Source organism: Danaus plexippus, chromosome 2 (assembly GCF_018135715.1).
Source record: "Danaus plexippus chromosome 2, MEX_DaPlex, whole genome shotgun sequence".
Classification (NCBI taxonomy): Eukaryota; Metazoa; Arthropoda; class Insecta; order Lepidoptera; family Nymphalidae; genus Danaus; species Danaus plexippus.
Window position 1 is genome coordinate 2,015,965 of NC_083537.1, and position 12,144 is coordinate 2,028,108.

Sequence of the window (12,144 nt, forward strand, 5' to 3'; positions counted from 1 at the left end):
TTTAACTAGTGACAATTCTTACGTAAAGTTGTGACTTACGAACGGAAACCAAGTCTCACAACAAATTTAATGATGGATGCCAATAAAAAGTAATGGATTTATAAAAATGAAATTGTTGTTTGTAGCATTTTAATTTTATTGTGTTAAAAACTTGTAAGTATTGTGTGATTTTGTGATACATTATGATAACGATCCATTTGAAAGTCCATACGTATGATGATATTTAGTCAATTCAATTAATAATACTTTATAGGGACGACAAACCGGGTGTTACGCTTAGTGGTTTTACAAATAATTGTAATACTTTCCTGTTCACATATCTTGACTTAAAGAATAATTTTGTTGATTGATGATTATAATTTTAGCTACGTTTACAACACAACAACAGTGTGGCATTGACAGACAAGTAACGATCGAAGGAGGTCAATGTGTCTGCCGTAAATTTGGTGGGCATGTTTCTTAACTGTATATCTTTGCTATTGTTTACAGGTTGTCCAAAATGGCAAAGAGGAGGAAGCCCGCGAACAGCGTCCCCTCGCGTAGATCCAGTAGACGCGGTAGACAGGGAGATGGAAGTATTGCAACAGTCGGTCAGCCTTCTACCTCCAATGGACCTACTCCTGAAACTGCCACTGAAGATAAACCACCTTTAGAAAATATGAATGAAGTCTCAACGGAGCCAGGGCCTATTATAAAGACTCTAGATTTAACTACAAAGCTAAGCCAAAGCAGTGCAATGCAGCCTGTTGTAGCCTTACATAAGAAATTTGGCAAATACAGGTGTTTATTCAACAGTGAGGATGGGTCTATTAAAAGATATGAATTAGGTAGTGAAAGTGAAACAAACAGTAGTGAAGAGATTAGAGTCATTGATTTATGTACCGGCTCGGAATCAGATTCTAATGCTGCATTGGATATTCAGTCTGATATAGTAAGTGGAGCATGTTCTAGTCCTTTAGACTCCCCTGTTAACCATTCTCAGGATAATGTTGATGAACTCAAACCTGATGAATCTGATAAAGCATCAGAAAATGATAATACCGCTGAAAAAGTTTCTGAAAGCTCAATTCATCTTGATGTAAGTAAAGAAACTCCAACAGAGGTAGAAATTAATGTTCCAGAAGAGGAACAAACTCAAGAGGTGCAAGCCGAAGTAATCAATCATACTGATAATGAAGAAGTGAACGAAAATAATCAAGAAGTAACACTGGAAGAACAATTAGAGTATGGGGATGACGATGAAGTTATAACTATAGTGCAAATTGTTGAAGATGACAATGCTGAACTGTATTATAATATAAATATTGGAAGCCCAAAAGACGAGGAACCGGCAGAGGATGGGAATATGGAAGAAAATAAAGATGCAGAATTCCAAAAGGACTTTGCTATGTTAAATATTGTTAACACAGACTCCAATCCAAATTCACCCATGGAGTGTACAGAAATCCATGACTTAACAACACCTCCTTGTAATACACCCGATCCACAACCAATAACGGAATCATTGGCAAGACCCGATCCAAGCCTTACACCAAGTTCCACTCTTTCTGACGATAGCAACTGCTCTAGGGTCACCGAACCCGCCACTAATAACTCTAACGATTCATCAGAGTCTTCACCGACTGGAGTTAGAAGATCAAGTCGGATCAAAACTATAACTACAATGAAACAAAAGACAAAAGGATATGGTTTGGTCAAGACTCCATTAAAGAAAGCTTTGATAACACAAACCAAATTGAAATTGGAAGAATTGGGATCTGATAGTCAGGAGAAAATGGAACTACAGAATAATGCCACACCTTTGACATTCCCCATTCCATCAGAGATGCCGGTAAAAGTCAAGTCTCGATGGCGTAGGTCTAGCGAGCTAGAGATGGGTGCAAATTCCCCCGCCAACTCCCCACTAGCCAGCCCAAGTTTGCCTCAAAAATTGCCCCTTCTGGAGGAGGTCCCTAAAGTTGAGGAGGACATTGTCGAAGAACCATTGAGTAAAGAGGCATATGACAAGATTATTGAAGAAAGAATGAGTCAATACCAGCATTTGGATGAAAATGAATATCTGTGTGAGAGAATGGTTAGTAGAGAAACAAAGAAAATGATCTGTGATTGTTTTATGACTAAAGAAGAATTGGAAAGAGGGGAGCTCGCTTGCGGTGAAGATTGTTTAAACAGATTGCTCATGATTGAATGGTAGGTGACCCTTAACAAGGACATTCATTATAATTTCATATTTACTTTGGGACATCTTTGATATTTGGCAAATATTTTCAGTAATTCGAGATGTCCAGTCGGAGAGAGATGTACAAATAGAAGGTTTCAGAAAAAGGAAAATGGACCTTTGAAAGTGTTCTATGCTGACAAAAAAGGTTGCGGTGTCGAGGCTACCACAGATATAACAAAGTAAGTTGTAAAACCAAAATAATAATTACAAAAGTGAATTTTAACTTCACACATCAAGTTATATAAATATAAAATTAATCTTAAATTTAGCCACCATTCACTCATTAATAAGAATTGGTTTGCGAAAGCTTATTTTACTTTTAAAATAAAGCAATAGCGAATTCTCTATCCGAACAAATATTTACTGAAGAATTTATTTATAACACTCGAACTCTACTTTACAACGTGTTAATTTCAATGATTTTTTTAGTCAGCTATTGTTTAATGTTATATATAAAATTCAAAAACCTTGATACAAATTATCTTTACGTTTGATTTTCCTTAATTATTTCATTTTATTTGCAGTGGCGAATTTTTAATGGAATATGTAGGCGAAGTGCTCGATTACGACCAATTTTACAAGCGCGCTCAGGCTTACTCTGACGACAACAACTTACATCACTATTTCATGTCGTTGAAAGGCGACACTGTTATCGACGCGACGCTGAAGGGGAACATATCCAGGTTCATAAACCACTCCTGCGAACCGAACGCCGAGACGCAGAAGTGGACGGTCAACGGCGAACTGAGGATAGGGTTCTTTAGCAAACGAGAAATTGCCGCAGGGGAGGAAATCACTTTTGACTATCAGTTCCAAAGATTCGGGTGAGTTGTTTTTGAGCAAATGGAAGTATAGTCTCTGTTGCATAAATATGTGTATGCAAAGTTACAAACATGGATTTTTTTGTGTAGAAAAGTAGCGCAAAGGTGTTACTGCGGTGCGGAAAACTGCCGTGGATGGATAGGTGCGGAACCGGACTCCGATGACGATTATGACGAAGAGGTATTATATTCACCAAGAATAATTTTTTATATCAACCAAGTATTGTTTTAATGTAAATCATAATTCCAGGAGGAAGAAGACGTAACAACCTCAAAGACGGGCACTTCAGAATCCTCTGAGGACAAGCATGCTGTGAACGCCACGGACCAGGCCCGGCCGAGAGTACGGAAACCCAAGAGGGACAGGAAGTATAAACCAAAGTCTGGAGACTTAGTACAAGACGCTGATGTGAGTACTAATTATGTACATGCTATTTCTCACTGAAATATGCCCACCTATAATATAACAATTTATTAAATTTTTATTAATATTTATTCATTAATTTCAGATCGAGGAGGACCTAGAAGCGCTCGGTCGTACTGGCATTAAGAATCAGGCTCACACGCTGCGACTGTCGCGTACGGTGGTCCGCGCTAAAACACGACGCGCACAGACGGCACTGCTGCGACTACTGAGAGACGCGCACCTCCCGTGCCGCAGACTGTTCCTCGACTACCGCGGTCTCAGGCTGCTGGCGCCCTGGTGTAACGACGCTCCTTTGAACTTCAAGTACGTACATACTTTCTGCTATACTACTATCTCTATTTCCTTATATTTTTTAGTCTAATTTTATTGTATATATATTGCTTGTTACAGATTGGAAATGCTCCAAACTGTTGATCGTCTGCCGATCACCAATAAGACGATGGTTCAAGAGAGTCGTTTCTTCACAATCGTGGAGCGATGGCTCAGTTCCTCGGACGCTCCTCCTGAACCCGTCTTTATTGATGAGGCCACTGGTTAGTATTCTTTAATAAGATTTCCTAAGAACATCGTTTCTATAGCTCAAGGCACTATTAATTATAAAATGTATGTGATATTGTAGGCTTGCCAGTAGAAATCCCGAGGCCAACTCCAGATGAACCCGTCACACCAGAAAAGACAAAAGAAAATGCAGCAATGTCTGAAAAAGTTAAAGATCTCTGTAACCAAATGCTTGAAAGGTGGTCCAGTTTAAAGGTACGTGTGTTAAGGGAAATTTGTCTATGGAAACATTTTTAACAAGAGCATGTTGATTATTTATATATTTCGTTATTCTTCAGGAGGTTTTCAAGATACCAAAGAAAGAGCGCATACAGCAAATGAAAGAACACGAGAGGCAAGCGAACGTCGAGAGGCGAGCGGCTGATTCGAGCGGTACGAGAGATCGAGATAGAGAACGGGATAGGAGGGACGAGAGGGATAGAGACAGAGATAGAAGAGATGAGCGAGATAGAGAGAGGGACAGGGACCGAGACCGCGAGAGAGAGAGGGAGAGAGACAGGGACAGAGACAGGGAGAGGGAACGGGAGAGAGAACGAGAGAGAGACAGATATAGGGACAGAGACCGGGATAGAGATAGAGACGACCGCGACAGAAGAAAACGGAGAAATAGTCCGGAGGGAGGACGGCGCAGTATAAAGTATTATTACTAGACAAATAAATGTATTATAACATTTATCTACTTCATAATATTAATATATCGATATGTTCCCAGACTGAGCGAGCGAGTGTTAGCGGCCGTTCCTCCTATAAGCAAAGAGGAGCGGCGACGCGCGTTCGCGGAAGCTGCGGCCGCCGCCGACGAGAGCAGGAGGCAGAGGGAGAGGGAGCACGCGCAGGCCTGGCACTACAGGCACTGGCCGCAAGAGGCGTTCGCACAGGTTATATATACACACGCGCACACACACACACACGCACACACACATCCTGTAAACGTAATAAAGGCTGGTAAAGCTTTTGCCAATATTCATTATAAATAATATTATAATAACAATATTATTATACAACAATATTTTCGTATTGTTAAACAACCTGTAGCTGCTTCTGCATGATTAACGTGAAAATTGTTTCCATGGAATGTACAGAATTTTCGTACGAAACAATAGTTTGTACATTTTGCCGTTAGTGAGTTTTAAGTGTTACAGTCGCTCTAATTGTTACCCGTATTGATAGATCCGACCAAAATATTTATTAATTGAACTAAGTTTTGAAGAGTATTTGGTGAGATGAATATATCGGTTGCAGATGTTTCCTCAGGGCATGATGGGTAACGGACAGAATATGATGGGCGGTGGACCGAATATGATGAACGGCGCACCGAACATGTTGGGGGGAGGTCAGAACATGATGGGTGGGCCTAACATTATGGGGCAGATGGTCCCTGGGATGCTACCGGGGGTGATGCCGTCGGAGGTCTCCAATGAATGGATCGGTCCCAACGGCGAATTCCAAGGCCCGCCCGGGTTTTGCCAGCCTTTCCCTGGACCACAATCGTTTTGTCTGCCTCAGTCAAAGTGAGTTGTATTCAATTATGTTTAATACATCTAATCTAAACTTTAAATCTACAAATTATTATAATAAAACGCGTGTTTGTTAAAAAAAATATATTTTGTAATGTTCTTTCACCTTCAGTATGATGGGTTTACCCGGTTTCGGCATGGGTGGTTTTATGTTCGGTCAGCAACTGCCGGGCGCCTTCCCGCCCCCTCAACCTGCTCTACAACAACCACAGCAACCTCAGACCATCACAGATAATATAACGGTACATTACAGAAATCTTAAAGAAACCACTTAATATGTAACCAGATATAAGGACACGACAGCTTAATTGTTAAAGCGACTGAACGCGACATTCCGGATGTTCCAAGTTCGAATCTTGCTTGTGTCAAAATTTTTATCCAAAAACAAATGCGTTGGACTTTATTTCTGTCATCAAGTATTTTAATCAATAATTATATGAGTGATCGATATATCATCGCAAATTTCCTATAAAATCAGCAATCTATCAATAAAGAACATTTTATATTTATTGAAATTTAGCAGCTGCTCCGCTATAGTGGACCTTCAGAACCGTCAGTCAGGGTCTATTATTGGTAGAGATATTATTACTTATATATACAGAACCTCCATATAATGTAATATTCTTCAGGAGTCGGGGGGCGAGCCTCCTCTGCCGTCGATGTGGCGGAGCGCCGTGGATGGTCGAGGTCGCCGGTACTACTACCACGTGAAGCTGAGACAACCACAGTGGCTGCCACCGCCGCCACCACCACAAGGTACGGAATACAATCAATGCACAAATATTTGTAGGCGTAACGGATGATACTTCTATAACATTCGATTACGGCGTGGATCTGCGGGATGTTGCTAGTTAATAAATGTCAATGAAATACTTCCAGAGGAAAGTTCGTCTGAGGAGGAAGTGGAGCCCATGACCGCCATGGAGTCCGCTGTGATCGGGCGGCCGGTCAAAGGGAAACTCGTTGAGGGGGTCAACGGTATATACGAAGGTAACACGGGCTCATACATGTAATGTTATTAAAATTACTATTTTTATATTATGTAATTAACAGAAATATAAAATGATTATGAAAACATCAAAGTAGAGACTTTATGAAAATTAATACAAATCAGAATGTGCTATTCCCTCAGTATTGTAATGTTCTGTTTCATCAGTCAACTTTAACCTCACAAAGCTTATTGTATATATGAAAAATTTAAATTATATATACTTTTGTTTTAATCTTCAGTTATCAAAGAGGATCCCCAGAACGGCCTCATTCCAGATCACGCCTTACTCAACATGAAGCCGCGCAAGAGAAGGCCCGGGCTGGTCACTGAGAGGCCTATCAGTGTAAGATTAAAGATTATAATCTGGTGATATGAAAGCAAATTTATATATACATATATTAAAATGTTATGTGCATGTAATTGTTTGAGTATATTTTATCATGTACAAACTGGTTCCCCACAGCCGAGAACCGAAGAGGACAAGCTGGCCGGACGTATGGAGGTGAAGAGATACAAGCAAACCAAAGAGAAGTTACGGAGACGAAGAGAGAAGTTGCTGCAGAAGGTGAAGATGTTGACTGACAGGAGACGGAAAGATATGAAGGTAGCTGTCATATGATAATATATACAGGGCTGGGTTCCAGTGACGTTGACGGGATACATGATGTCATACTTGGTAGTGTTATATCCGGCCATTATCAGAATGATAATAATAAAAATGCCATCCTAGCTAAGGTCAGGCTGTGTATATAAGATCGCGTTTAAGGCTAGTACACATTAAAATAATACTATGTTATTATTTAGGATTAATTACAATATATATAGTATGTTTTTTGTTCATTAAAATATATAAACGCGCTCTATATTAATACATAGTACGTAATACACATGCCATGAAAATCATATGAGATAAAACTAAATAAATATTATTATCACACTACAGTGAGTGTTGTATGTCCTATCTCTCGTAGCACACATCACACTCACCGCATATCAATTGTAATGATGAAAGAATGTCATATCTATATCATTGTTTAACCAACTCCAAAGAGGACGGTTCTGTATTTAAACAGTAGGAGCTTGTGATGGTATGGATATTCGAATTTACCTCAAATACGAATCCGAAGTCGCTGGGCTTTTATATTAAAATATTATTTTCAAGATGGACATTAATCAATATTTGTCTCGCAGTTCATTGATTTGGAAGACAGCGACACGGAGACGGAGGAGTCGTCGGATGAGGATAAGGAGTCCCCGGCGGGCGGGGCCGAGCCTTGCCCCGTCATCAATGTTGAGGAGACCGCCAGGAGGATCAAGGAGCAGTTCAGGGCGAACATGGCGCGGGTCATGGTCCAACACCTCAACCCGTACAGGCACTCGGACGCGCCCGCCGGCAGAATCACCAGCACGGCTGACTTCAAACATCTGGCCAGGAAGGTACTCGTTGAATATATACATATATATAGGTGAAATCTGTATAATTACCGAAGCCACCGTCACACTACACACGAGCGTTAGAAGCTGTTGATATGAAATCAAGCTAATTATAATGCAGGGGTTGTAATTTATTTAACATTAATTTTTCTCAGTTGACGCACTTCGTGATGCTGAAAGAGTTGAAGCACTGTCGGTCGGTGGACGAGCTGGAGGTGACGGATTCCGTCCGCACCAAGGCCAAGCTGTTCGTCAAGAGATATATGATGAAGTTCGGGCCGGTTTACAAGAGACCGCCCGAGGAGGCCGACTAGCGACTCTTGTGCCAGATAAAGGAGGACATACAGACATTCGTGTGATAGTGTATGATAGTATATAGAGTTCAGTGACCTTCGAAAATTGTGATGTTCTGTGTTACTGTAAATAATGTTTTGTGATGTCGTAGGTATGTGATGGAACTTTTGAAGTTTTAATTAGGTGAAATTGAATTATGTATGTATGTATGAATATCATTTCCACACCGAGCATGAATTTGATGTGTACAGTTGATACCGGTTGGCAATGTTTGACGGAGTAATGATTTAGTCGCTGGTAAACAGTCTTATATTTTATATAGAACAAACAATAAATGCTAAAAAATATGATTTATCAGAAATTAAACAGCGCTACTTGTAAGTCTTTCTCATTAAATAATCTTTGTGTATGTATTTTAATATAATTTATATAGTAACATGATTTCCAAGACAAAACACTTAATACCAATGATTTAAGATTTTTTTATATACATATATATATATATACATATATGTATATGATTACTTATACATTTTTCAGACACTTGAATGATGTCACAGATTAAACATAAAGCAATAAAACATTACTGTCCTCGCTATGAATTAATAAAATCTGTTCCTCAACAACGCTATTATAATTCAACCAAATATAATTATTCAATTCTAAATGATATAAATCTCTTAATGTGTATCAGGATTTATTTTTCCTGCGATAGTTGTAAATGTATATATAGCTGTAAGTTGTATTAAGTGATTCCTCATTAGACAAACCCCTATATTTATTTTTGATATCTTGACCAGCACATCAAAGATCAAGACTCGAATAATGATTTAAGTACAGTATTATTAGTAAACGACTTTCATCATGAATTAATAAGAATAATAAAATTTTAAGCTTACGAATTAGTGATTTTTCGTTTTTTTTTTTTTTTTTGGATTCGTTCAGAAATATATCGGATTGAATCTTAAATGTGCATTGAGAGTAGTAGTTATTTGTACAAAACGCTCTGTAAACTAAAGGTTACATGAGACACTGTAATGGAAATTTGATTATTGGAAAACTTTATCTTAATTTCATTGTAATTAACTCATGAATTGAAATAAAAACTGTGAGATAACTTTCAAGATTATCCTTGACTTTGTCAGACAAAGAGCCTGTGTAAATGTTGTAAATAAATGACATGCAAGTAGATTGATCGTTTCCACTGGTCGTTGGTCGTGTCGTGTCGTGATAGTGTCGTGATAGTGTCGTGGTCGTGTCGTCTAGTGTGAAGGGCGTTTATCTGTTAAGTGCTGTATGTTAATGTAGTATAGTCGAGAGGTTGTCGAGACACGTCAATGAGATCGAGGTCGACGAACAAGTAAAAATTATTTCTTCTAATTAGACTTTGTTTTATTTTTACCTGGATTTTCGTTTTGCCAAACATTTATACATATGAGTTAGATTGCCATGGTAAACAAATATATATTCTTGATACGTCAATCAATAGCTTTAGTTTCTCGTCTTTTTTGTATGATCTACCAAAAAGATATATAAATGACTTAAATTTTCAATGTTAAGTTCTTTTTAATTGTCATTCTGAAAGGCGAATCCCTATATTAGGATCGTGGTATCTCTCGAGGAATCGATCGATCTGTATCGATTTGAATAAAAAAAAGAATTAGAAGGATGATTTTTTCATGGATGGATATCTATGACAGATGACAGATGACAGTCGTCGAAATTTCATAGAAATATAATAGAGGTAATTTTTTTGTTCATAAACTTATTTACGTACGTGAAATGTTTTTTCACATGAAGCTATATCAGAGGATTCGTTTCATTTATTTTTTTGTACTGATAATATAATATTCAAAGGCTAAGCATCTTCTTATCGATTTATCAACAATTTGATAGGGTAAATTTTTCATTTATGCGTAATGGAATATCGGACATGAACCGAAAGAATTGAAAATGAAATTTCAGTAGCATTAAAAGTTTATTTTTCGAAATATTTTGATACAATTATCACGTTTTTGTCACTATATTATCCGAGGGATACTTTGCATTTGGAAGCGTATTCCGAATGCTTTGCACAGGTCTCTGTTTTGTTCCACGAATCACATTCCTAGAAGAGACAAATAGAGTTTATCTCGCTGTAAACTAACTTTATAAGCCAAATATGTATATGTAGTGTGCTCACCACGACGGTGTTTATATAGCTGCAGAGGAAGTACTTCATGGCTGGACAGGCGTCGTCTGTTCCGTACTTCATATATTTTCCATTCAAGCAATGTTTAAGAATTCTCTCCGCCGCCCTCTGAGCTGGTGGGTTCTTGGAGTCAATACTTTGTAGTTTTGTTTTGACCGCCTCGTCGTCGATGTCGTCGTCTTTCCAGACACCGTCGTGCTTGTAATAACATTTTATTGTGTCACACTGAAACGAATCATTTATAATACTTATATTCATAATTATACATTACTAGATTCATATAAATTAATGATATAAAGTCGTTAACCTTTCCCTCATCTGTGCTGAAATCAGTTGGACAGTCGGAAAAGTCTTCCTCGTATTCAACTTCATCATCAGTTTCAAAATCAGTTTCACAGCATTCTTGTTCTGGTTCCTTTATTTAAAAAAAACTATATTTTTATAACCGTCATTACAGTTTTCAATTATTGTTTTAATTCTATCATTAATATTATTCGTAATATATGATATTCAATCTTAAGAACTAATTTTTAGCGATTTTATATATTTTATAGATTATATTGAAACTTTTTGTACAAAATGATGTTCCAAGTATGATAAATCGTAATTTTATTACATGATCATTTATATATTATGAAACAATATGTAGAGAGGTAAATTTGTTATTCCAAACTTGTATTAACACTTCATAGGAAAAATAAAAATGACATAATTAACTAAATTGTGTTCTTAAAGATTTTTACCGAGTTGATTTTAATGTAAGGTCTCTGAGTGCACAGTGTATTTAAGGACAATGGCATTTAAAAATAGTCATTTAAAAGTTTTGATATATTGATTATTGAAATCTATGAAACTTATTGGTATAAAATAGTGTAAGATATTAGTAATAAAAGATAACTAAATAATTTGTAATAATTAAACCGAATACCACAAAGTTAATAAATTTTTTTTTATGATATTTTGCAAAACGTTTTAGTAAAGAGAAACATATGTATATCAAACATATAAATACTTATAAATATTTCAGTTTGAACATCGTAAGAAAAATACTTCCAAAACAGCTCCTACCTCTGGATCAAACAATTCGAAACAGGATTCATCGACTTCATCTGCCGTTGAAACCTTAAAAAAACACGTTTTCTTAAAATAATTGACACTAGTTACTCAAAAAATATTTGTAATATTTTGAAAATTCTCACAGTGGACATTAAAAAGAGCACAAACAAAGTCAGTAAATGCGTCATCTCAGCCATCTTCACGCACGTTTATCAACTATATAGAAAAAAACCTAAAAACTCTATATTTTATATAAACATTTACCAACTTCCGGTCAGCGATGGCTTTATAACATGAAACTATTGAGTTCACAAATTATGTCCTTTGCCGATGTCATTATTTTGTCGTTATGAAAAAAAATTATACTGACCTTCACAAGTAATTCAACTAAACATTACAATTTGCAGGTTACGAAATCAATAGGGAATCTTGAAATGCCGAGTTAGAATTGTTTTTTTTTTTTGTATATGTATGTAATTATACATTTTAAGGTCGGTTTGTTAATATTAGCAATATTTTTTCCCAGTTAATAATGTCTTTTTAAAAGCGATACCGATTACAACGTAATGTGCTTAATTTTTTTAGTATTTAATTCAACTGTAAGAAGTAAGAGAATTTTTGTAATTTCAAACGT

General features: G+C 37.0%; 2 protein-coding genes across 2 annotated transcripts; one reads left to right on the plus strand and one right to left on the minus strand.

Annotated features, from left to right (window-relative positions):
* Positions 1-17: 17 nt before the first annotated feature.
* On the plus strand, positions 18-9,646 carry LOC116779362 (probable histone-lysine N-methyltransferase CG1716). The gene is made up of 19 exons (XM_061529755.1): positions 18-153; positions 490-2,190; positions 2,272-2,400; positions 2,746-3,045; positions 3,133-3,223; positions 3,293-3,451; positions 3,552-3,772; positions 3,860-4,002; positions 4,089-4,222; positions 4,306-4,664; positions 4,740-4,905; positions 5,270-5,538; positions 5,657-5,786; positions 6,174-6,300; positions 6,424-6,534; positions 6,775-6,878; positions 6,999-7,139; positions 7,727-7,972; positions 8,125-9,646. Exons 2-19 carry the CDS (start codon positions 500-502, stop codon positions 8,281-8,283), a joined length of 4,680 nt encoding a protein of 1,559 aa, XP_061385739.1. The 5' UTR covers positions 18-153; positions 490-499; the 3' UTR covers positions 8,284-9,646.
* Positions 9,647-10,222: 576 nt separating this feature from the next.
* Positions 10,223-11,759, minus strand: LOC116779700 (uncharacterized). Its single transcript, XM_032674100.2, has 5 exons — positions 11,654-11,759; positions 11,523-11,576; positions 10,762-10,869; positions 10,446-10,679; positions 10,223-10,370 (listed from the first exon to the last, which is right to left on the minus strand). The coding sequence occupies exons 1-5, from the start codon at positions 11,705-11,707 to the stop codon at positions 10,290-10,292; spliced, it is 531 nt and encodes a 176-aa protein (XP_032529991.1). The 5' UTR covers positions 11,708-11,759; the 3' UTR covers positions 10,223-10,289.
* Between the last annotated feature and the right edge of the window lie 385 nt (positions 11,760-12,144).

Bases quoted from the DNA above. Each gene is read 5' to 3' on its own strand.
- LOC116779362 (XM_061529755.1), top strand. From the start codon at position 500: ATGGCAAAGAGGAGGAAGCCCGCGAACAGCGTCCCCTCGCGTAGATCC. The intron at 4,003-4,088 runs GTTAGTATTCTT...GTGATATTGTAG, and splicing joins CTTTATTGATGAGGCCACTG to GCTTGCCAGTAGAAATCCCG. The intron at 6,301-6,423 runs GTACGGAATACA...AAATACTTCCAG, and splicing joins ACCGCCGCCACCACCACAAG to AGGAAAGTTCGTCTGAGGAG.
- LOC116779700 (XM_032674100.2), bottom strand. From the start codon at position 11,707: ATGGCTGAGATGACGCATTTACTGACTTTGTTTGTGCTCTTTTTAATG. The intron at 11,577-11,653 runs GTGAGAATTTTC...TGTTTTTTTAAG, and splicing joins TGCTCTTTTTAATGTCCACT to GTTTCAACGGCAGATGAAGT. The intron at 10,680-10,761 runs GTTAACGACTTT...GATTCGTTTCAG, and splicing joins TCAGCACAGATGAGGGAAAG to TGTGACACAATAAAATGTTA.